The following is a 24838-nucleotide window of genomic DNA, read 5'->3' as shown; positions in this document are numbered from 1 at the left end:
TAATGAATGGAAATCTGTAACCTTACCAGAGAAAAAGGGCCCCTCTCTTCAGAAGAAACTGAACTACCTTCTCATGACCATTCTGGGCTGCCAAATGAAGGGGAGTCATTCCCTTCTTATCACCTTCATTCAGAAGTCTTGTGTCTTTCATATCTCTTATAAGTCGTTGACATGTATTGATGCGCCCATAGCTTTGAAAGATAAACATAGAACTCAATGTCAAACAAATACAGACGGAAAAAATGGCATTGATTCCATTGCCTAGACTGCACTACTAACCTGGCAGCAAAGTGTAATGGTGACTTCTTGTCCCTGCTCTTAGAGTAGATGGAAACGTTGAGGCTGAGTAAATTATTTACAGAGAGGGCCACACCTTGCCTGCATGCATAATGCAATGGAGTGCATCCTTCATTATCTTCATCCACTACAAGATTTTTAATATGTTCCATCTGTTACCCCCCAAAAAAACCCCCCAAAAGCACAGAATTACATTTATATCACTAATGCTCCACAGCTTCTAATAGCTTGTAACAATAGCATTAATACTTTAAAGCAGATCTAAAAATAAGAAACAAACTTTAGGAAAAGTAAATTTAGCAACAATGAGCATTTAACGTCTGCTGATTTGTGGGTCACCATTTTTTCAAACAACTACTCTTTGAAGAACACAGCAGTTTGCCACTCTGCACCCTTACTGCAATCCATCCACAGTACCAGTATAATACAGGAGATTCTTCTTTGCTGCCATTCAACCATAATACTCATTGCTGTCAGCAGAAGGCTTGTACAGAACTTAAGGGTAGTCTATAGTCTGTATTCAGTAGCAAAACTTCTGGCTGTCAAGAACCATCAGTTCACTGGTTTACAGTGTAATTTTATTTCCCTCACTTCTCTTTCTCATCTTCACTTCCCTGTTTTTCCTCCATACCTTGTCTAACACTATCCTTTCTTAAAGCAACTAAAAATCTCCTCCCCCGGTCTACTCCACTCCTTTGTCTGAATTATTAGTATAATCAATAATTAGTAAGTCAATACAGACAACTGAGAGTTATCACTGGTTTAAAACTGATTCTCTACATCTGCTGGAAAGGGAGGTTCAATCCATTCTGCATTACTAATCAAAGTTGTTTACAGATTTCAACAGATGTTGTAAGATCAGTTATACTTGATTCACATTTAAAAGGTTGTTTCTGGAGCTCTGGAGGCTAGCAAATTTAACTCTTTCAAGTAAGCCTGGGCTCTAGCAATATGAGTGCTTCACCTCAGCATAGCCAAATACAAACCCATGTTTGAAATCCTTTTTAAAACTAAATCCAAGGCTTCATTACAGTCCAGTCCACAGAAAGCTCCTGCAGAATATGCTGTAAGCTATTTAAGTCCTAGAGCTTGACTGAATATGAGCACGTCCCCTAGCTTTACTGCATGCAAGCTGGGAAAACAGAAGTGAAAAGTTCTATATTTTATTGCCTACCTCTTGAGCTATTCAATCCCCCAACAGCAAAATAATTTATGGGATTATGTTATTCCTTTGCCTGGCAATAAGAAAACTGTATTATTGGCTTTGAAATGTTTTCATGAGAGGTATGTACCTCTTCAAACTATTTTCTGTGACACTGGGCAACTTAACAAGTACCACAAACTTTTACAAACATTCCAAAATAAAATGGTAGTTGCTTTTTTCTTTACATTTTCTAGTAAGGGTAACAGAAAGACATAAATTGATGCTTACTGTACCTGCAGAAATTTCTCATTCAGATGCTGCAATCCTCCAGGCTGCAATACCGTCAAATGCAAGAAATTCCGACCAAGATGATCTTTTAATGATACATTTGCTCCTAGATAAATATGGAAATAAATACCAGCAACTTCAAAACTGCTGGCCCCTTGCACTAACTGATGATGTTTAAGACAAAGGAACAAACGTTGAACAAATGTGTTTATAAATCTATAAAATAATAAATGTTATTCCAAGTCAACATTATAACATATAATTTTACTTACAAAAAACCTCCTACTGACACTCAGATTTCAACGTTATCTCATGTGTGTATGCATTTTGTATTTCATTGCAGCACTAAGATTTATGTGGGGCCCTTATATTCAGAGATACTGAGCACCCGCAAACCAAGAGGTAATTTAAAGATGCAGATGATCACCTCTTCTAAAGTTGTAATCTTGTTACAGCTTCAAAACTTATTACAGGGCTTATTAACAAAATCAGTTATATTACTATTAACAAGGGGAAATACAGTAACAATAATTAGCTTGCACCAAAAGCGTACCAATTGAAAGATATAGCTCAAACATTTTCAAGGTGACTGTGATTATATAAAATCACAGGTAACACTTGAAATATGGGCTTTAACATTTAAAGATTGATTGCTGGTACGAAACACGACTCTGTGTAAGTGATGTATTTATTCCACAGTTCTGCTTACTTTGTGAACTGCGAAGGAATGCAGGGATGGAGTGCCAATGCCAGCTCTACCTTGAGAAGCATGACACATGGCATACTCATTTTTCTACAGCCTGTTCACTCTGTATTAAAAAGGGTGCAATGATCACACTAATTCTTCCTTTATCTCAGGGGATACCAGCACTGTGCAGCTGTTTAGCTCAGCTGCTCCTGGACTGTATGCTGAAGTACTGAACTGAAATCGAGAGGAAAGTTAGACGCAGAGTTTTAACATGTATGAACCCTGCTCAAAGGAAGCATATGATATGTGTATTCCTTTTTACCTTTTGAGAGCAGTAAATTCACAATTTTCCATGATGCACAGGAAGTGGCCAACAGAAGCGGGGATCGACCTTCTATGTCAACACTATCAATATTAGCCCCCTGCAATAAAGAATTTCAAGTGTATCATGAATAATGAATAAATGAAATTTTAAAATGGTGCTGCCCTTTATAAGCATAGCAGAATTACAGGCATTCTGAGTAACTCCAGGTAAGTAAATTCAATAAACACATTACATATCTATATAAAACTGCTATGTTTTCAAACTATCAGCCACAGCCCAGTCATCTATATGTATATAAAAATTTAGATGCCTAAATAATAGTGGCCTACTTCTAGGTATACTGAACTCACAACTCAAGATCTTTTGTTAGGGTACCTTTCCATGCATTTAAATACTCAAAATCTGGAATTCTAACCTGAAAATACTGGGATTGAAGCTCTGGAAAAATAAAAAAATTGTAGCCCTTTTGAATGTGTGGTCTTACCTCTCAAACAATTACCAGAACAAGACCCTTCTGAACCTCTTTGCTATATGAATACTGTTCAAGAAGTAATGCATCCACAGATTAGTACAGTTCGATCTGTATAGCTTGATCTATCTTCATTTTCAATTCTTCATCATAAGCTATATAAGCCAAGTTAATTTTGACTCCAAAGTAGTTGTATCAACAGCGGACACATTTTTATTCTCCAAACTCAAGGTTTTTGATACGACCTTTTTCCTTAGGGGAAGCACAAGGACTCGAATGAGATATTCTGGCAAAAGCCAAAAAGTTTTGCTGTTTTGTCTATTTTTGCACAAGATGCATATTGCCAGGATAGCATGGTCACTATGGTCACAGTATCACTATGACCATATCAGCAAAACACTATGAGCATAAACATATCTATCTAAAAAATCCCACCAGCAAGGGAGTATGAAGATACAACTAAATGAACCAATGAGATGTACGTATATTTTATGATGTTTTAGATGTAATTTTTCTAGATATTGAGTTGCAAGTCAAATTGGATGAGTTGAACAAAGTACACAAAAAAATCTATTTTATTTCAGATAATATCCAACGATCATTGAAAAAAAAATCAATGGGAGTTTTTCCATTAACTTGAATCATCATTGGGTCCAGTCCTAATTCGAGAGAGAATTAATCATAATCATGAGCAATATTTACTTTCTAGGATGGTAAAATCTGTAATGTAGTAATAAGAAATATTTAATAAATGTACAATGATTACTTTACCACAGAGAACAGGAAGCTTCCAATGTAGGTTGATGAAACGTTTGAGAGTAACACATGCAGGACCCTTTCCCCAGTTACCTTTCTACAAGGTCAGACAATATCTTAAAAATGTTCTTATTCATCGAAGAAACAGACCTTTATTATCCAAGTGGCCCATTCATTTCAGTGAATACAGGGCAGCAATATCCAGTTAATAAGCAATCTTTAATCATCTTCCCTCCAGCTAACATTGTTCAGCCTTCAGCAAAACTAATTCAGCAGCATTCATCATTATTTATCACAATAACAAGTAACATATATTGCCACATATATTTACCACATTTACAATACAGCTGAATTAAGAGTTTGTAAATTTAGTTTCTGAACTCCTTTTACTTTTGCATTTATACATTAATATATATGAATTAAACAGCCATTAATATAAAAATAAATATTATGCAAATTTTGTAAATATCAATTAGTATTTATACCAATTTAACCTTTCATTTTTCTTTTAGTGAAAACAAAAGAAGCAAAAGAGGAAAAAGGAAGTTCAAAAAAAGAACCAAGAAAATGTGTAAAAATTACTGCTTATTTACTTTGAATAAGCAAGTTTCAATAAAATTAATGAAGTAAACTCAGGAAGCACCAGACACCTCAATGCTAAATTGTCCAGTACACAAGAAAAAAAAAAACCACTAAAAGATGCAGGGAAATTGCTAAGATACTAGCTAAATCATGAGAACTTTCTGATTTTCATGTCTTTATTCTTCTTTACAGTTATGTGCATAACTTGTAAATACAATCACACCATTTGTATGCACAAAGCAGATACCGTGCACCTAATGTGACAATGGCCACTTTGACATTATTGTTAAAGTCATTGTGCTTAAAATGCTTGATTTGCAAACCAATTTGTAAGTAGCATTTCTTTAAAGCTATAAAGCTTTGTAATGTTTAGAAGTTGGGAATAGTGATCTAGCTTTCTGTCTTTTGCCTTTTTTTAAGGCTTCGGTTGGCCTTCAGTTATGGCAAACCATAGCTGTACATCTCACCAAAACAAGAGCACGTACTCATTGCCATGTTATGTTGAGGCCAAATGCAAAATAATGAAAAGCTCTGCAAGAAATATCTGTGGAGTTTGATTCTCTGATTTTTGTGTAGCACATTGACCTACAACTTACAAAAAAATTGGTGTAATTTAAGTGTAAATAGCATACATGGTGTGCCTGGACAATTCTGTTTAGCATAGCTAATCTTACCTTTTCTATCTAGAAGAGCTAGATGTAACACTGTATCTGTTTACAATGGCTTTTATTTTCAGGCTCAAAAAGTACCAAAAAGAAGATAAAGGAAGTAATCATTGTAAGTTAATGTGCATGAAATGTGGGTATTTAATGTATAAAATAAAGAAATTTTGTTCTTTATGAAAACTAGAAAGCCATTCTGAACTGGAATTTGCTATTCCTTTTGAGCAGTAACATTGCTCCACCTTTTCTTTTTCACCCTCGTGTACACCACAGCATAGGTGATACCTAGTGATCTTGCCAGGAGTCCAAGAGAGCAGGGAGCACGGGTTGTAAGTGCCGCATCCCACTAACCCCAACTGGCATATTTTGATCCACTCCCAGACAGGGCAAATGAAAACAGTCCTAAAACTTTATATGGAAAGCCAAACAAACCCTCAGCATAGATTCTACGAAAGAGGCCAAAATAGGCAAAATGATACTCAAGGAATAAAAGTTTGTTCTTAGCAAATGCAGTCTTAAAGATATTCCCTCTAATACTTTCTGCGCACAAGCCTCCACATGCAAAAACTTGTGCCTATATTTATCAGGTAATAACTTCTGTAGATGGGTTGTGTTGTCAGACAAGTTTAAGCATCAAACCTCACCGTTTCACATTTGAATTAAAAATACGCACAACATCTAGTTCTGACTAAATCCAATCCCATGTTTCTGAGAAAAGCAAAACTGACTGTGGAAGAGAATTTTTCTTAATATAATTGTCATGAAATTAAGTAAAAAACCTAAACATACATAAAATGGAAAAGAAGGCTGCTGACTTCTGAAAATTTCCTCATCAGAGTGGGGCATATAAATGGTTATATGAGCCTTAGTTTAGTTGGTATAAATGGACACTTGGAGCATAGCCAGTAGCATCCCCAGTTATGTTTCTTCTCTTTCTCCCTCATAATCATTCAGTGAAGAAATATAATCAAATGACACAGAGGAAAAAATATTTCTAGATCAGAACAATCATATGTACATACTTCAAAGAAAGGATTTCTTTCTGGAAAAATCAGATTAAATTCAATGCATGTTTAGCATTTATTTCGTATTTCATATCCTAAAAGTGAGGATGACTAAACCAGTTTGTCATATCTGGTAAAAGACGTTTATGAAACCTTTCTAAGTAAAATGGAAATAAAAACGCAAGTTTTTATCCTCTGTAACTGTGGGATGCCATTATGCAGCCATAACTACCACTGTACTGTAACTGTCAATTACGCATTATGAAATCTCTCTCTCTCTCTAAATAACCTATACCTGAGAACACATTCTCTTTTATGAATTTCTCTATGCAGACCTGTAGCAATAGATAGCAATAATCTCTATAAACATGTTGCTTGATTAAATATTTACCATTGAAATCAAATACTCTGCCAGTTCATAATGATCAAACAATGCTGTCCTGTGGGGAAAAATGCAAAAATACAGTAACATTAGAAAGGACAATGAAGTTTCAAGCCAAAGGGTAGCATTTTTCTCCATTTGCTGCATTTTCTAATATTTTCAGATAAATACATTTTAAAATAAAGAGACAGAGAGATACCTTTATTACATAATTCATTTTAATAAATTGTTTCCATTTTTGTCATGGAGTTTTGTTTTTAAACTAAGTTCAGTTCAATTAATACATTGAAAACTCACTGCAGGAAACAAAGACCTCATTGATAGGTCAACAGGTATTTTACCACTGATTTTTAACAGAACGAGTCATTTCATATGTCAGATCTTTCGCTCTAACACACAAAGTCAATATAGAATTCCATAAACTTCAGACTCAGTTTGTTCTAGGCAGACCTAGAGCCTCAAATCCATTTCATTGATCCAATCTTCAAAAATAACTTGCTACATATTTTGTGTAATAATGCTAGAGTGGGGTTAAAATGGCAGTGACTTAGCTAAACATGTATTCTGACTGTGGCAGGCAAGTCTACTTGAAAAAATATGAAAAAATATAATATACTGATATAAATCGTGATGACATTAATTTACTAAAAATATTTTAAAGCTGTCTATACACATGAAAAATTCTCAGGTTTTATTCTACAATAAGACATTGAATTATATATTATAGGAAAAAAATGCTCAAAGCAGGAAGTATAGCACAGTTAATACACACACTCTAAATGTTTTCAGAAGTCAGACCCCTATTAAATATTTTGACTCAATGAGCAACACAGAAGGACAGTTCCAAGGTTGTACTGTATCTCAAAGATAACAGTTCTCTTAGCATTATAAGAGGTAATAACACAGGGTGTACTATAGTTAGAACTGATTACTCAGAAGACGTATTTTAAAAATCATGTCATGATTCCAAATAAATACAGATGCCTCCATTATCTATAGCAGACCCCTCCAGCCAGCCATAAATACTGAATGCTTCACACACACTCAAAATAAATTCCAAGGTGCCTAAAGAGACAGTGAAGTTATTTTATAAAATATTTAGATGGAAACATGACAGTAGGAATGTGAATGGATCAAGTCCTGCCTATGCTTCACTGCTCCTTCACTTCTCAACAAGCCAATGTTCCTATTCAGTTTATTTATATTTTGAGAGATTTGGGTGATTTTCTACCTTTCTGATGATTCTTGATAATATTTTTTTTCTTGTTTCACAGACACAGGGAGCAAAAGAATGTCATTCTTTTTCCAAGCTTTTTCCAAGGACATTCATTTTCATTCTCATCCTAAATCCAAAACACAGCATTGTACCAGCTACTAGGAAGGAAATTAACTCTATCCCTGCTGAAACCAGGACAATATCCACCCCTTATTCTATACCATCTACGTCATGCTCAAGTCTCATATTTTCCAGTACATTTTCATTAATCACTACTGCCCCTTTTTTTTTTATATATATATATACACACACACACACACAGATACCATTCCCTTAGTCTGTGGGCCATCCCTCTAAAACATTTGGTGAGTTCATTTAGTCCATGACTTTGGGCTCCATCTGTCATAATAATCTTCCAGGACAGGAAAAATGGAGATGGTATGTGGTGTTGGATTGTTTCATGTTGAAGTCAGTTCTGGTACCATCATCACTGTGCTTTGCTTGGTTTCACTGAAGTTATTCTTTATTAATCTGGGTGATTCTTATTGTAATATCATTAGTATGGCATATAATATTATGTAGTACTTAACATCACATAATTCAGATCATTGGCTATTTTCACCCAAAACAAAATCCCCTTGAGGTACACATCGGACTTCCCCATCCTCCCACATCACCCACCAAGTGCACCCAGGTCCTTGAGCAAAAGCAATCCCACGGATGGGTTTGCCTTTGCCCGAGGCAGGAATAACCCAGACTGTCTTCCCCAACATATTTTTTAAGTGCGCTACAGGGACTTTATTCCCATCTACAGTACGTAAAAGTTCTGACTGGGCAGAACCAGCTCGACTGGCAGATCCCCGAGTGTTGACTAACCAGGTGGCCTTTGCTAAACGTGTATCCCAATGTTTGAATGTCCTGCCACCCATCGCTCTCAGTGTAGTCTTTAACAGTCCATTGTATCGTTCAATTTTCCCGGAGGCTGGTGCATGATAGGGGATGAGATACACCCACTCAACGCCGTGCTCTTTGGCCCAGGTGTCTATGAGGTTGTTTCGGAAATGAGTCCCGTTGTCTGACTCAATTCTTTCTGGGGTGCCAGGTCGCCATAGGACTTGCTTTTTCAAGGCCCAGGATAGTGTTCCGGGCAGTGGCATGGAGCACGGGATATGTTTCCAGCCAATGGTGGTTGCTTCCACCATTGTAAGCACGTGGCGCTTGCCTTGGCAGGTTTGTGGGAGTGTGATATAATCAGTCTGCCAGGCGTCCCCATATTTATATTTCAGCCATCGTCCTCCATACCAAAGAAGCTTTAACCGCTTGGCTTGCTTGATTGCAGCACATGTTTTGCATTCATGGATAACCTGTGCAATAGTATCCATGGTCAAGTCCACCCCTCGATCACGAGCCCATCTGTATGTTGCATCTCTTCCTTGGTGACCTGAGGTGTCATGGGCCCACCAAACTATAATTAATTCACCCTCATGTTGCCAGTCCAGATCCAGCTAAGCCACTTCAATCTTAGCAGCCTGACCCACCTGCTGGTTGTTTTGATGTTCTTCAGTAGCCTGACTCTTAGGTATGTGAGCATCTACGTGACGGACTTTTACAGCCAGGTTCTCCACCCAGGCAGCAATATCTTGCCACAATGTGGCAGCCCAGATGGGTTTCCCTCTGCGCTGCCAGTTGCTCTGCTTCCATTGCTGCAACCACCCCCACAGGGCATTTGCCACCATCCATGAGTCAGTACAGAGATAAAGTACTGGCCATTTTTCTTCTTCAGCAATACCTAAAGCCAGCTGAACAGCCTTTACTTCTGCAAATTGGCTCGATTCACCTTCCCCTTCAGCAGTTTCTACAACTTGTCGCATAGGACTCCACACAGCAGCCCTCCACCTCCGATGCTTTCCCACAAGACGACAGGACCCATCAGTGAACAGGGCATATTGCTTCTCATTTTCTGGTAGTTTATTATACATTGGGGCCTCCTCAGCACGCATCACCTCCTCCTGTGGTGATATTCCAAAATCTTTGCCCTCTGGCCAATCCATGATCACTTCCAGGATTCCTGGGTGACTGGGGTTTCCTAGTCAAGCCTGCTGTGTGATCAGTGAGACCCACTTACTCCACGTAGCATCAGTTGCATGATGTGTAGAGGGGATCCTCCCTTTGAACATCCAGCCCAGCACCGGCAGTCGGGGTGCCAGGAGGAGCTGTGCTTCAGTACCAATCACTTCCGAAGCAGCTCGAACCCCTTCATATGCTGCCAATATCTCTTTTTCAGTTGGAGTATAGCGGGCCTCAGATCCTCTGTATCCCCGACTCCAAAACTCTAGGGGTCGACCTCGACTCTCCCCTGGTGCTTTCTGCCAGAGGCTCCAGGTAGGGCCGTTCTCCCCGGCTGCGGTGTAGAGCACATTTTTTACATCTTGTCCTGCCCAGACTGGCCCCAGGGCTACTGCATGAACTATCTCCTCTTTAATTTGTTCAAAAGCTTGTCATTGCTCAGGGCCCCATTTGAAATCATTCTTCTTCCGGGTCACTTGATAGAGAGGGCTTACAATCAGACTGTAATTTGGAATACGCATTCTCCAAAAACCCACAATGCCTAAGAAAGCTTGTGTTTCCTTTTTGCTAGTTGGTGGAGACATGGCTGTTGTTTTGTTGATCACACCCATTGGGATCTGACGACGTCCATCTTGCCATTTTATTCCTAAAAACTGGATCTCCTGTGCAGGTCCCTTGACCTTACTTTGCTTTATGGCAAAACCGGCCTTCAGCAGGATTTGGACTATTTTCTTCCCTTTCTCAAAAACTTCTGCTGTGTTGCCCCACACGATGATATCATCAATGTATTGCAGGTGTTCCGGAGCCTCACCCTGTTCCAGTGCAGTCTGGATCAGTTCATGGCAAATGGTAGGGCTGTGTTTCCACCCCTGGGGCAGTCGATTCCAGGTGTACTGGACGCCCCTCCAAGTGAAAGCAAATTGTGGCCTGCACTCTGCTGCCAAAGGGATTGAGGAAAACCCATTAGCGATATCAGTTGTGGCATACCACTTGGCTGCCTTTGACTCCAGTTCGTATTGAAGTTCTAGCATGTCCGGCACGGCAGCACTCAGCAGCGGTGTGACTTCCTTCAGGCCACGATAGTCTACTGTTAGTCTCCACTCTCCATTAGACTTCTGCACTGGCCATATGGGACTGTTAAAGGGTGAGCGGGTCTTGCTGATCACTCCTTGGCTCTCCAGTAGACAAATCAGCTCATGAATGGGAATCAAGGAGTCTTGGTTGGTGCGATATTGCCGATGGTGCACCGTGGTGGTAGCGATTGGCACTTGTTGGTCTTTGACCTTCAGCAACCCCACAACAGAGGTGTGCTCCGAGAGACCTGGCAAGGTGGACAGCTGTTTAATTTCCTCCCTCTCCACAGCAGCTATACCAAAAGCCCACCGGTACCCTTTTGGGTCCTTGAAATACCCTCTCCTGAGGCAGTCTATGCCAAGGATGCACGGAGCATCTGGGCCAGTCACAATGGGGTGCTTTTGCCACCCATTCCCAGTTAGACTCACTTCGGCTTCCAATACAGTTAGCTGTTGGGATCCCCCGTCACTCCAGAAATACAGATGGGTTCTGCCCCTTTACAGCTTGATGGCATTAGGGTACACTGTGCACCAGTGTCTACTAGAGCCTTATACTTCTGTGGGTCTGATGTGCCAGGCCACCAAATCCACACAGTCCAATAAACCCGGTTGTCCCTTTCCTCCCCCTGGCTGGAGGCAGGGCCCCTCTAATCCTCATCACAGTACTCGTTTCTCATTTCTTGTACATACGAGTCAGAAGTTTCTTCATTAAGATCAGGAGTAAAATCAGCCCTTCTACTCTGTCTGGGGAACTGCCCGCTGGAAACTGGAGCAGCAATTTTCCTGGAAGAACCCCTTTTGTGATTGTTTTCCCTTGCAATTCACGTACCCGTGCCTCTAGGGCTGAGGTAGGTTTTCCATCCCACTTCCTCATGTCCTCTCCGTGGTCACGCAGGTAAAACCATAGGGTGCCTTGTGGTGTGTACCCTTTATATTCTCTCTCTTGAGCAAAAGAACACTTACTTCTAATAGCCGAGATACTGGTCCGTACAGGTGAGGAGTAGGACCTATCCTCTCTGAGTTGCTGGATCTCCCAGGACAGTTTCTCCACAGCCGAGACTAGGGAGGAAGAGAGACTTTCCTCGTATTGCCGGAGTTGACCAGCCAATTCATCCACCATTTGTTCCTCTCCATCTTTCCAGGTCATCACTGCCAATGAGTTGGCATATGACGATGGTGCGCTCCTTATAAACTTCCGCCACATGGGTCGTGTGCACTTGACTTCATCTGGATCTTTCATTGCTCAGGTCACCATAAATCACCTCCAGCATGGCTAATTCTCTCAGAAACTGGATACCCTTCTCCATGGTGGTCCACTTGCTTGGGCGACATATGACATCTTCCTTAAAGGGATACCTTTCCTTCACGCTTGAGAAGAGTCGCCTCCAAAGGCTGAGGACTCGTGTCCCTTTTCCAATCGCTTTGTCAATGCCCCCTTCCCTAGAAAGGGATCCCAGCTGCTTGGCTTCCCTACCCTCTAATTCTAGGCTACTGGCTCCATTATCCCAGCATCGGAGCAGCCAGGTGACAATATGCTCACCTGGACGACGGCTGAAATCTTTTCGTATATCTCGCAGCTCACTCAGGGATAGAGATCGGGTGGTCACTGCCTTGTTTATGAGTTCTTCCTCTTCTTCCTCCCCGATCAGTGGCCGGCTCTCCTCCTGCTGTTCTCGTGATGGCCCTTCTCCAGGGTGGTCTGCCTCATACACTTCTTCCTCCGGCTCCCTTCTAGAAGAAGTTTCTTCCTCCCTTACTACACAAGCCGACTTCCACTTCCAAGCTTTCTTCTTGTGTACAGGGGCAACTGATACCGGCACAGGCTGGTTCTTTGGTTCAGCCACAGAGCGTGTTGCTGGGGTCTGAGTGGCCGCAGTACCTGTCACCAGGGTCTGAGTGGCCACAGTGCCTGTCGCCGGGGTCTGAGTGGCCACAGTGCCTGTCGCCGGGGTCTGAGTGGCCACAGGGCCTGTTGCCGGAGTCTGAGTGGCTGCAGGGCCTGTCGCCGGCGTCTGAGTGGCCACAAGGCCTGTTGCCGGAGTCTGAGTAGCTGCAGTGCATGTCACTGGGGTCTGAGTGGCCGCACAGTGTGTCACTGGGGTCAGAGTGGCCACAGGGCCCGTCGCCTGGGTCTGAGTGGCCGCAGTGCGTGTCGTTTTACTGTCAGAGCCAGAGACCTTCCCTTCCCTTTGAGGGCACTGAATGGTGTTGAACAGGGCTCGGTAGGCATGGGCCAGGCCCCAGCACGTTGCAATGATCTGCATCTCTCTGGAGTTGCCAGGGTGTCAGCATACTTTTTCCAAATATTCTACTAACTTTTCAGGATTCTGCACTTGCTCAGGGGTGAAGTTCCAAAACACTGGGGGTGCCCATTGGCCTAGGTACTTGCCCATCTTGTCCCACGCACCCTGCCACTCATAACTATTCAGCCTTGGGGCAGATCTCTGGATGATATTCTTAAATTGCTTACCAACTTTAGACAAAACCGAAACAATATTCCCAAGAAGTACCAATAGAAGTATCTTAAGTACCCAAGGATGTTCAAAATACTGAAAAGTTACTGTAATGAAGGAGGAAACATCATAGAAGAAGGTAGTGACACTGCCATTCTGTATTTCCTCCATAAAAAAAACTCTCAGAAAAGTTACTGCAATTACTAGTTGTCTCCACAAAATGGTATCCGTGGTACAGTAACGGCTTCATTGCGAAACTTACATACCACATTAAGGTCAAGGTCAATGTTCTAGAAACAAACCTCACAAGCGAGACATCACTATTCACTGCAGACCACAGCAAACTGCAAAAAACAACACCAATCTTTAACATGCACAGCAAAAAAAGGAGCACGATACAGATTACACAAATCAATATCAAGAACAGAGAAACCAACATTGTGACCCACAACTATTAACAGATATAAATTCCTTAATACACTCCGGTTAATCTGTTATTATCTCAAACCCTTCGTGCCCCATGTTGGGCGCCAAAAAGGACTGTCGTGGTTTAACCTCAGTCAACAACTGGGCACCACGCAGCCGCTCGCTCACTCCCTGCCCCCTGGTGGGATGGGGGAGAGAATTGGAAGAGCACAAGTGAGAAAAACTCGTGGGTTGAGATAAAAACAGTTTAATAATTGAAATAAAATGATAATAATAATAATAATACACAAAGCAAGTGATGCACAGTACAATTGCTCACCACCCGCCGACTGATGCCCAGCCAGTCCCCGAGCAGCGGCCCCCCCCGGCCAGCTTTCCCCAGTTTATGTACTGAGCATGACGTCACATGGTATGGAATGTCCCTTTGGCCAGTTTGGCTGTGCCCCCTCCCAGCTTCTTGTGCACCTCCAGCCTTCTCAGCCAGTAGAGCATGGGAAACTAAAAAGTCCTTGGCTAGTGTAAGCATTACCTAGCAACAACTAAAACATCAGCGTGTTACCAACATTATTCTCATGCTAAATCCAAAACACAGCAGTGTACCAGCTACTAGGAAGGAAATTAACTCTATCCCTGCCGAAACCAGGACAATATGACAGCCAGTTATCTATTAAGTAGTACGTTGTGTCTGTACAATTTTCTTTGGTGTTCTGTCATCACTTTGTCTTCAGTAGTGTTCTGTCACGGTAGCATTTCCAAGTGTACCAAACCTTATCTTAACTTTACAACACACTCCCCTTTTAATTTCTTCAATTATCTTTGAATCATTCTACTTTATACTGTGCCCAAAGAACAATCACCTCCACTGTCTCTAACTGTCTACCAATCATTTCATACTGTAAAACTCCTTGTAGAATAACACTGTAAAGTTATTACACTTAAATGCAGTGAGACATATCTTTCTTGCAAAAATATATAGATGGGGAAATATACTATCTTCCATAGAGTTGGTAGCCAGCACATTTAACTAAGCGTCTTTCTGCTACAGAAGAGTGAGGAAACTTCTCCACAGTCTAGTGCTCTGGTTTCAAATGGACTGTGAAAGACTAGAAGTCTAGCGGATTAGTACATACACAAATGCCATCTGCAACTTTGTAGTCATAGGGAAGTGTACCAACATCTACTTGTAGCTGATCAGGTATAAGATAATTTTTTAGGGGGAAAAAAATAATTTTTTTTTTAACTGTTTATATTATTTTTCTTTCATTTTCTGGAGAACATAACCCCAGTAGATGAGGGCATTTGTTTCACAACCTCAGAAGCTGTTAACAATTCCATAAACTTGTTCACCCACTACTTTACTGGAGTAAATTTTCAATACAAACTGTTAGTAACCATTCCTTGACTTGGTTCCAAGGTAACTGGAACTGTTTTGATTTTGATATCAGCACCAAAATCTTTAACATTCTGACCAAATTACTGACTCTTTCATATTGTACTAAAACCATCCCCCATCCCATGGAGAAGTTCCAACCCATGTGGAAGGGTGTTCCGAAGTATACTATATAAAATATAATTGGATGCTGAGAATAACTAACAATATTATGGCTCACAATTTATAGTGAAGTCTAGCAGAGTAGCCTCCTACCTGTGTAGCAGCGTTTCCTTATTCCCGTCTACAGCATCAATAATGGATTCCTCACCAGCATAGGATGACATCATTAACTTTACAATCTCAGTTGCTCCTTGAGTGGCAGCAAAATGAAGTGCTGTGCATTTTTCATTCTACAAATGAGAAAATAAAGCAACATTTAAATATTTAAACCCCAACAACCTAACCTCCAACCTATTAAACACACTAATGATCTAGCCCAGGATTCATAATTCCTAAATGCCTAAATTTCTATGCAAGTAATGAAACTTTAGTCTTGAACTAAAGTAGTGGAACTCTAAAGAGATCTTAAAGACCAGAAAAGACTAAAGAGAGAGTTTTAAAGGATCACTACAAAGCTTCTTACTATTCTATGTCAAATCCCTAAGATAGGAGATAATTTCACTCAACAATTTTTTGTAGTTGAATTAATAAACAGACAAACACAGCACCCTTTAATACAAGAGATGAAGCAAAGGAAAACTACAGAAAAACATAGGTAGACAGTAGAAATGAACGAGCAAACAAATGTCCCTATCTAATACAGAAAATGCATTATTTTAAGATGGTTTTGACTTCCTTAAATGGAATCTTCCTTAGATGTCGTTCTTAAATAAAATTTTCTGCAGGTTAAAAATAACTTGATCTAATATGTTATTACACTATCATAGGCTAGACAGTCATAAAATTATTAAGCAATAAATAAATGATTAGAACAAGATTTGCCAAAACAGGATTTCATTTAGCTAGATGGGACAAACTAGCTTTGATACATGCCTGAGGGTTTTGACCTTCTCCTTTTTAGAACAGGAACATTTCAGTGAGTGCATTGGAATGGGCTTTTCCACAATGCCATAAGCATTCTCAAAACAGTCCTACCCATCACAAAATCGGCAGCGTAAATCATCTCCTTCAAAAGCTGTGTGTTCAAAGAATCAAACCAATAAAAGAAGGCTAAACCATGTTTATCTTTGCTCTCATGAGTTGATCTGAGCCTTGCAAACAATTTGATTAATGACAGATATCTTCGAAATATTTATTCATCATGAAGCTGGGCACAGGCCTTTACACCAACAGCATCATGGTGGCAGCAGTAGTATCACAAATTTGTGCTTGCTTACAAAGAAGACACTGTAAAGGCCAGGGCAAGGCTGAGGATAAACAAGAACGATGAGAAAGGGTCAGATCGAAGATCCCATTTCCAAGAACGGACAATAGCATAGTAAAGAGTTTGTGAAGAAGGCCGTACCATTCTCCAGAGTGCTCTCCCAGACTCCATCTGTTTATGACTCAAGGACTTCCTAAGCCATAGGGGATGTCACTGTATTCAGCAGTCGAGGACTGATTTTTCTGCTATGGATCTGCCCAAATGCATTTTGAATCCATGCAAACTTTTCATAGCCACAACATCCTATGTAACTTGTGTAAAGAAACCTGCCATTTTGCCTGATTTGAACTGGAGATTTGTTTTCATTTGCTGCTCCCTAGGTTTTGCATTGGAAGAGACAATGAGCAATGATTATCTGCTCATCTTTTTTTCATACCACTTAGAGATTCAGAGATATCTAGGTTTTATCAAAATTATATTTTGCTCCATTCAAAGTTTTACCTGTTTTAGATCAATTTGGGCTCCAAATTCAATGCACATTTTAATCATTTCAAGGTCCCCGCTTTGAACTGCCAAATGAAGTGGACTGCACTTTCCATTATTGGTAAAATTGATGTGGGTTTTAGCAGAGTGACCCAATTCTTCACCTGAGAAATGAAAATAAATGGAATTTTTTTAAGCGAGAAAGGTAACAGAAGCTATCAAGGCTTTCAAAACAAGTATATTAACTGTGGAATAATATTCTCCCCCTCAAAATATGAACCTTTCACATATATCATTAAACAATGGATGGGCACATTTTTAGGAAAGCAGTTAAGCTGCTGCTGCAATCCAACAGAAGTTACTAGCATGAATTGCTCACAGGAATAATTGCATTAACTTCTTGTAAGTTAAATCACAGTTATAAGTGCTTATTTGCACAGTTCTTCGAGAATTAAAACAGTAAATTGGTAATGCTACTATAAATAATAAATCTTACTGACTGCTTGGGAACAACGTATTTACCTTTTTTTAAAAGAATTTCCATACATGTTTTTGCACCTGAAAATGCAGCTGCATGGATAGGCATACATCCCGTTTTATTTGGTTTACATATTTTCCCTCCATTTTCAATCTGAAAAAAATAATGCCTGGATATAGCTTAATGACATACAGAAAATTCTGACTAATGAACATACTATTACAGGTATAGTCTCCTGGGTAGCTGTCTCCTTTTTTTATGTTGTATATGCATGGTGAAGTTTATATACAAACATCTTTTGCATGTTACATCCATACATCTACACATACATGTGCTTCATTTTGTTTTCTGATGACCTTCAAAATTAGTTTACGTTTTTTCTGTTTGCCACTCAGATATATTTATATATGCTCTTAAAAGATTAAAATTTGTTAGTAACCTATGCAAAGTAACTTGAATATTAGGTCCATGATTAACCTTCCTCCATTGAACAAAGACAGAAAACAGGAACAGAACAACACTGCATCAAGGTAAACAGAATCACATCAAAAGATGATAGATAGTTACACCTACCAGGAGTGTCAGTGCTTCAGGATTATCCTTGTAACATGCTACAATTATAGGTGTGTTCCCTGCTTCACCTTCCAAATTAACATCTGTACTGCTATGCTGGACTAAAATCTAAATGTTCAAGAAAACATTCAGTCAACCATAAGCCAAATACAAAACCAAAGGCCTATACCATTACTTTGGTTGTTTATCACCCCTAGCGCTCTTGCGACTTATTCTTTTTGCATACCAACAGCCCACAATGCATAGGCAGGGGAGGGACAAAATAAGGGAGAATGTAAAAATATACAGGTGAAAAATGAAGGTGAGAACAAAGAAAAGTAGAATTCTTTACAGCAGACAGCTGGGTAACTAGGATAAACACTGCACATAGTTGCAGAGTATCTTAAAGTTTTATTTAACAATTTCCCCAATACTGGGAGAAAATCTTTTCTGTAGCAAATTGAGATGGGGATTTTCAACTTAAGTTTGTTATAATGTCTTGTAATATTCTGTATTCCCTGGAAAGTTGCAATGTTGCAGATGCTGCTCGATTATTGGACAGTTACATGAGACCAAGGGAGACGGGACTTGATGAAAACAGGGACCCTTCCTGTCCTGAACTCCTCCTTCAGCCCCTATGTTAACAGCTAACACTGAGCTATCAGTATCACCAGGTACCTCTATGACTGCTTCCAGCATTTTTTGAGAAGCAAAGGATCTGGAAATGATAATGACCATACTGCACCACATATGTATTCCTCTATCTACATATTTATTTAATTGTCTTTCAGTAATTTCAATGAATTTTTCTGTACTGGATGAACTGGCACATTTTAATAACTCTTGGGCAATTTGACAATAGAAACCAAAGGAGAATTAGCTTGAATAAACAACAGAGTGGGGAAAAAATGAGAGCACAGATTTAGTCAGGAGCAGAGCTGTAAAATAACCCAAACCCAGAACTTGATACAAAGCCCATTTTAAAAAAGTCATTGTATTTCAGATTTTATTGTTCTTAATTCATAATAGATACAGATTTTGTAAAAGATATGAGGACAGTGAAATATTTTAGCACTGAAAATCTCTGGAGGATTTTAAGTCTTGAATACAGGAATATGTTTTTCTTTCTTTTGTTTGGATGAACTAGAAAAAGAGACAACTTTAAAGGGAAAAGCAAGTGATGTGGTGTTAAGGTTGTGTTCACCTAGTAAATTCAAGAACTTTACAAATTCTAAAATTCTATCCAAATGCCACATATGGAGTGAAAACTTTCTCATTGCACTAGGACAAATGATGAAAAAATTATGCTGCTTAAAATCTCAGTGCTGTTGCTATTTTACAAGGTTCAAAATGGACACCTTAGTAATTTCTTCACAATATATTTTTGTGATTTTTAATTGCAGCTTTAGTTCTGCTATTATTCAAATGATTATTACACTGTTGGTTTTAAGAACTGTATTTTCTGACTAATTTTAATCTGGTTTTCATAAAAAAAATACACAAGAAAAAATAATACACTAGTTTCAAGAAAATTTTGATACTTCTATGACTCCCTATACAATTGTGAAAAAAAAAAAAATCAGAACATAAACATTTGAAATAACACATGCCTACATGAAATTTTAATGTTAAAAAGAACCTTTTTAAAGAAAATTCCTTGTGTTTGGAAAAATTTGAAAGAACTCTCCATGAAACATAACAACTACTATCACAGCACAGAAATCAGTATTTATATAAATCAGTAAGTTACTTTTTACTTGCTGTGCTAAGAAGACACAAACATTTCTATAAGCATCATATGTTACATATCCTGCTTGCTAAACAAAGCATATGAGGAGATACAGCATACATAAACAAGGTCTTGGTGTTCTGCACGCAGCTGCTGTTGAGCTACTTGTCAAGTCTGTATATTTATGTGGGCTTTAGACTTACCTTAACAATTTCATTATGCAGGGACTGCACAGCCATATGCAAAGGTGCCATCATATTGGAGTTGAGAATGTTTGGATTGGCTCCTCTGCTCAGAAGCAAACTAACACTTTCAACCTGGTTTTTCTTTGTGGCCCAGTGCAGTGGGGTATTTCCAGAAGAATCCATCACATTTAATACTAGGTCAAAGGAGAGAAAACAAAACAAAGCCATAACCAAAGCAAAACCATCAAATGTTCTGATCACACTGAAAAAAAAAAAAGTGTCTTCAATGGAGGTTTAGGTCTGTGCTACTGCATTTCTTTGAGGAGAAAAAGGGAAAGATTGCGTGTCACGCAGTGCATCGTGTTAAATGGATTAAATATTGTGCTGAATACACGGTATTGGTTAGAGAGATCGGAGGGGTAAAACACCTGTCTATTTCTTGCCCATTATTATATACCTTTTTTCTCCCTCCAAGAGTTACTTGATTTCCTTCTTTCCTTGTCTCTTCTCTTTCCTATCTTACTTGACTTTGCAGCTACTACTTTAGAGGCTGCATAGAACAAAATAAGAGATAATAAATAAGTGCTTGTGAATTGTAAGAAGATTAAAGACCATATCTATTCTGATTCACTTAAGAACACAGAAGTAAATCAATTCACGCCAGTTATAAAACTGGTCTGTTCTACACATATAGTTTGAGCTTCAAAATTGCAAATAAACGTCAACAAATAGTCTAAAAAATTAAGACAAAAATTATATACTGAAAAGAAAAAGAATATATTTCAGCCAGAAAAATCTAAAATTAGATTGGCCATCATTAGGTGAAAAAATGAGCTTTTCAGGGTCACTGTATGTTTGCTCAGTAGCCCACAGTCTATCAGTGGAGACCTGTGTAGTTCACAATGCTTATTAATAACTACTAAAAAACACCTTTTACACAGAGTGTTTTTCCATCATTCAAGGCCCCATGTTCTCCTACTTACCACTTCTTCCCTAAATTTCTTTAGATGGCCTATCTCATCAAATGTTTATTCTTCCCCACTATTAAGTAAACAAGTTGTGATGACAACTTGAATGACAAGTATAAGAAACCAAATTAATTCTCTTTTACATTTCCAGTATTATAAATGTAACAAAAGACACATAACATAAATAAGGAAACTTCACTGCAGTTTTCTTTTTCATATCTGAAGACTGTAAATCTGAGTCCCAAACAAAATAAGATATACCGATTCACTGCATTAGACAGGAAACAGTCCTAACATAACAAGGGTGACCCAAACCACATCCGAGACACCGCAAACTGTGGCAGACAGTTTGAACTATATTTAAATGTATAAATATAGATCACACATACCAGTTCTGCTTCAGCTGGGTAACAAACACTTTGATTATTGAACTTTTTTATTCTGTTAAACAAAATAGTTCATAAAATGCGTGTTACCTTCACAGGAAGAATCGTCTATGATCAGCTGCATTAATTCTATTTGACCTCCTTCTGCAGCATGATGCAGTGGGGTGGCATTTAATTCATCCACTTTGGTAAGCCCAGAACGATTCTTCTTAATGAAGCTCCGTAGCCTACAGGCGCTTCCATCTGAAATCACCTATTTTGGACAGAAATTTTCTCATTTTCTCATTCTTCTAATAGGCAAGACATTAGCAATGCTATAATGTGTTACTGCGGGCATGTTACTGCTCAATAATTCTCTCCCAACTATTTAGTTTCATACAGAAGTACACAAATCCTGATCAGATTGAGTCAACAGTGAAACTCAGATTGAGGTGATTGATTGCAAAATCAGATCCAGATAAGAAACAGTGCAAAATTAACAAAAATGGAAATTATCTTGAATACATTATTTTGTCTTCTGTAGTGAGCTCAAGATCCTCCCTCCACCATGGAAAATCTCAAACAAGCAAATTCATCACTTACTGTTTTATACTCTCTCCAGCTGTGGCCACGTCAAATGAATTCAACAGAGAGGAAAAATTAATAATCTTGACAAATTCCTTTTCTAGATCTTTCTATAGAGACTGATATTACGTCCTGGGCTTTCAAGGTCAGCTGTTGGGTTTCTGTCATGTTCTTTATGTCAGAGCAACCAATAAATTGTTTCATTTCAGCAGTATCCTAAGAGCATCCCATGGGCTACTATCTCAGTCTGAAACAACCCAGCATCTTCACAGTGTAATACAACAAACCCCTCTCCGACAGCTCAGCCCTCTGACACCTTGATACCTCCCTGGTACTGTGCTTTGCAACCAAAGCCCACTATGGAAACCCTGCTGATCCTTACTTTATGATGTTCTCCAAGTATTTTTGTTAAAAGTGTTTCAAAACCCATACTTGTATATGAAGAAAAGTGATAGAAAAAAATTATTGCAGTAGAATGGGCAGGAATTTAAAACCAAGTTATTAAAAAATTAAAAGGGAATAAAAAAGAAAACCAATTCAACAAATTGGGAGGGAAAAAAAGGAGAAAAATGCCTATCAAAAGTAATGCAAACCTTCCCAAAGATGTGTAAGCAAGCAAAGGTTAAAAAAAGAAAATCCCCTAAAATCACTGTTCCCTCCTCAGCTGCAAAAGAAAAGGAAAATTTTGCTCTCCAGGGTCCCCTGAGCCACAAAGACTCAACAATTTTTGCTGTCATTAAGCAAATATACATTACGGGACAGCCTATTCATACACTTAAGCACATGTTTAACTTCCTTCAGCTTAATAGTCCCATTGACCTCAGTGAGGTTACTCATGTGAATAATGTTACAAATGTGTTTAAAGGTTTAGAAGATTGGGGCCAAATACAGGGGTAACATCTGCTTCAAAAGTGCAATTAAAAAAGCTAATAGAAAACAGGTCATATCATTGTGGAAAGGGTATTTAAGATGGCTCAACTGTCATAAAAATAAGAGGTCAGTTACATACACAAATATCTATACATTTTATACACATCAAAAAGCTATTTAACAAAACCTTATTATAGAGCCCGGTATCTTCTATTCCTTCTAATATTCTAACTTAATTTTAATTGTAATGAATTTCAAATCTTTCTATTGATTTAGATAACTTTTTGCCACTCTTTACATTGGAATTTTTTGTCGATGTAAGACAAAATGTGCCCAAATTTGGCACGATGTTAATTTCTATCAACAAAAATAAGATGTTTCAGCCAATACTGCAGTGTTTCATTAACAAAATAGGAAAGGAAGAAATCAGTTAGGTGTTCTCAGTATTTCGGTTGGTTCAAAACAGCAAAGCAAGCTATTTTAAACAACAGCAGCTCCTTTGCACTTTGCCTGAACAGCTCTGTAGTGGCAAATCACCCACCAGATTGACAAGCCGTGTTATGCTGAAGAGGTGTTGCTCAGGACTACAGCTAGCACACAGAAAAAAAAGTCTGGAAATGATCTCAAGAGGTCTTTAAACCCATCCACATACTTTGTCAAATTTGTTTAGCCTGCTCTTAAAAATCTCCAAAGTTACCCAAGTCATTTGTCCCATAAGCAACCTCTTCCTCTGCTGAATTATTCTTGCCGTTAAAAAAGGCTTCCCTAACGTTCTGTCTAGGTCTCCCTAGCAGCAATATAAATATTGTCCTACTTTCTATGAAAAAGGGAAGAGGTTATATCCTTCCTGGCAGCAATTTTGCATTTGTAGGTTGTGCCGCGGGTTCCCTTTCCCTTCATAACAGTTCCAGCGCTTCTAAACTGACCTTTCAGGACATTTTTGCTAGATGGTCTACTCATTCCCATCATGACCTGTGGACCTCCCTCTAAGACGGGGACTCTTTCTGGGGAGCCGTGCCCAGGGAGGATGTGAGCCCTGTGTCAGCCGCCTGTTGCCCACCACCCGCCCCTGCCACCCTGCATCCTCCTTCACCTGCTCCCCTCCTGTGTTCCCGCTTGCCCCAGTCCAGACTTGGCCACCCAACGCCACAGTCTCCTGTGCCTTCACGCGCCAGGGCCAGGGTAGCTCCCAGCCTGTCTCCCACCCCTCACAGCTCTTCCCTCATGGCTCCGCTGACAAGTGAGGGGAAAGGGCATCCTGGAGGAAAGGGTCTCTGGGACGTAACCAATGCCAAGCCTGCACAGCTGCCTCCGGAGCCCCCACCTCACCCTCACCCACCTCACCCTCCACCTTCACCCCTCCTTGCCCCAACGCCCTCACACGAGCCCCAGTCTTGGGCACCATCTTGTCTCACGGCGGCCTCGGTGCCTCAGGCAGCTGGGCTGCCCGAGGCTGTCCCCTCGCACTCACACCCACCACCCAGCCCTCGGGACCCCCACCTCCTCCGCGCCCCTCCGCACGCACCTTGAAGACATCCTGCGAGGCGACGGAGGCGGCATCCGCCTCGCAGACGACGCCCTGGTAGGAGCTGGAGACGGCTGCCTTCTCCCGCGACTGGCAGAGCCGCAGCAGAGAGCGCTTCATGGCGCCCGCCCGCCCGGCTCCGAGCAGCGCCCTCCGCGCCCTCTCCGGAGACCTGCGAGGCGAAAGACCGAGTGACGACCGGTGCCGAGGCCGCGCCCGGCCACCCCGCCGAAGCGGCGGCGGCAGGAGGCGGGGAAAGCGGGCGGGAGCCCTCCCGCCGCTGCGCCCGGGAGGGCGAGTCGCTCCCCGCCGGGGCGGGCACCCGGCCGGGAGGCTCCCTCCGCCGAAAGGCAGGTCCCGCCGGTCCCCGGGGGGCGCGAAACCCCGGTCCCCTCAGGGGCCACCGCCTAAACTAGTGCTGAGTGGGCCCTTGGCGGGTCGGCGGCTGTCCCCGCAGCCGGCTGGGGAGCTGCCAGAGGCGCCGCTGACAGCGTTAATTGCGGGAGAGGG

The 24838-nt window shown here is 40.3% G+C and overlaps 1 protein-coding gene across 1 annotated transcript in view; it reads right to left on the bottom strand.

The window, feature by feature from the left end:
* TRPA1 (transient receptor potential cation channel subfamily A member 1) overlaps window positions 1–24463 on the bottom strand; it is a 47336-nt gene extending 22873 nt beyond the window's left edge. The window contains exons 1-12 of the mRNA XM_076332190.1: window positions 24329–24463; window positions 21460–21622; window positions 20034–20209; window positions 18123–18230; window positions 17594–17702; window positions 17090–17235; window positions 15478–15614; window positions 6607–6655; window positions 2740–2839; window positions 1735–1835; window positions 280–449; window positions 27–191 (exon numbers count right to left, since the gene is read on the bottom strand). Coding sequence (XP_076188305.1) covers window positions 27–191; window positions 280–449; window positions 1735–1835; window positions 2740–2839; window positions 6607–6655; window positions 15478–15614; window positions 17090–17235; window positions 17594–17702; window positions 18123–18230; window positions 20034–20209; window positions 21460–21622; window positions 24329–24448 — 1544 coding nt within the window. The 5' untranslated portion in view covers window positions 24449–24463. The remainder of the gene's footprint in view (window positions 1–26; window positions 192–279; window positions 450–1734; window positions 1836–2739; window positions 2840–6606; window positions 6656–15477; window positions 15615–17089; window positions 17236–17593; window positions 17703–18122; window positions 18231–20033; window positions 20210–21459; window positions 21623–24328) is intronic.
* Between the last annotated feature and the right edge of the window lie 375 nt (window positions 24464–24838).

Source organism: Aptenodytes patagonicus, chromosome 2 (assembly GCF_965638725.1).
Source record: "Aptenodytes patagonicus chromosome 2, bAptPat1.pri.cur, whole genome shotgun sequence".
In the NCBI taxonomy this organism is placed as follows: Eukaryota; Metazoa; Chordata; class Aves; order Sphenisciformes; family Spheniscidae; genus Aptenodytes; species Aptenodytes patagonicus.
The sequence above is the reverse complement of the archived record's forward strand: the minus strand, read 5'-3'. Positions and strand labels throughout refer to the sequence as shown.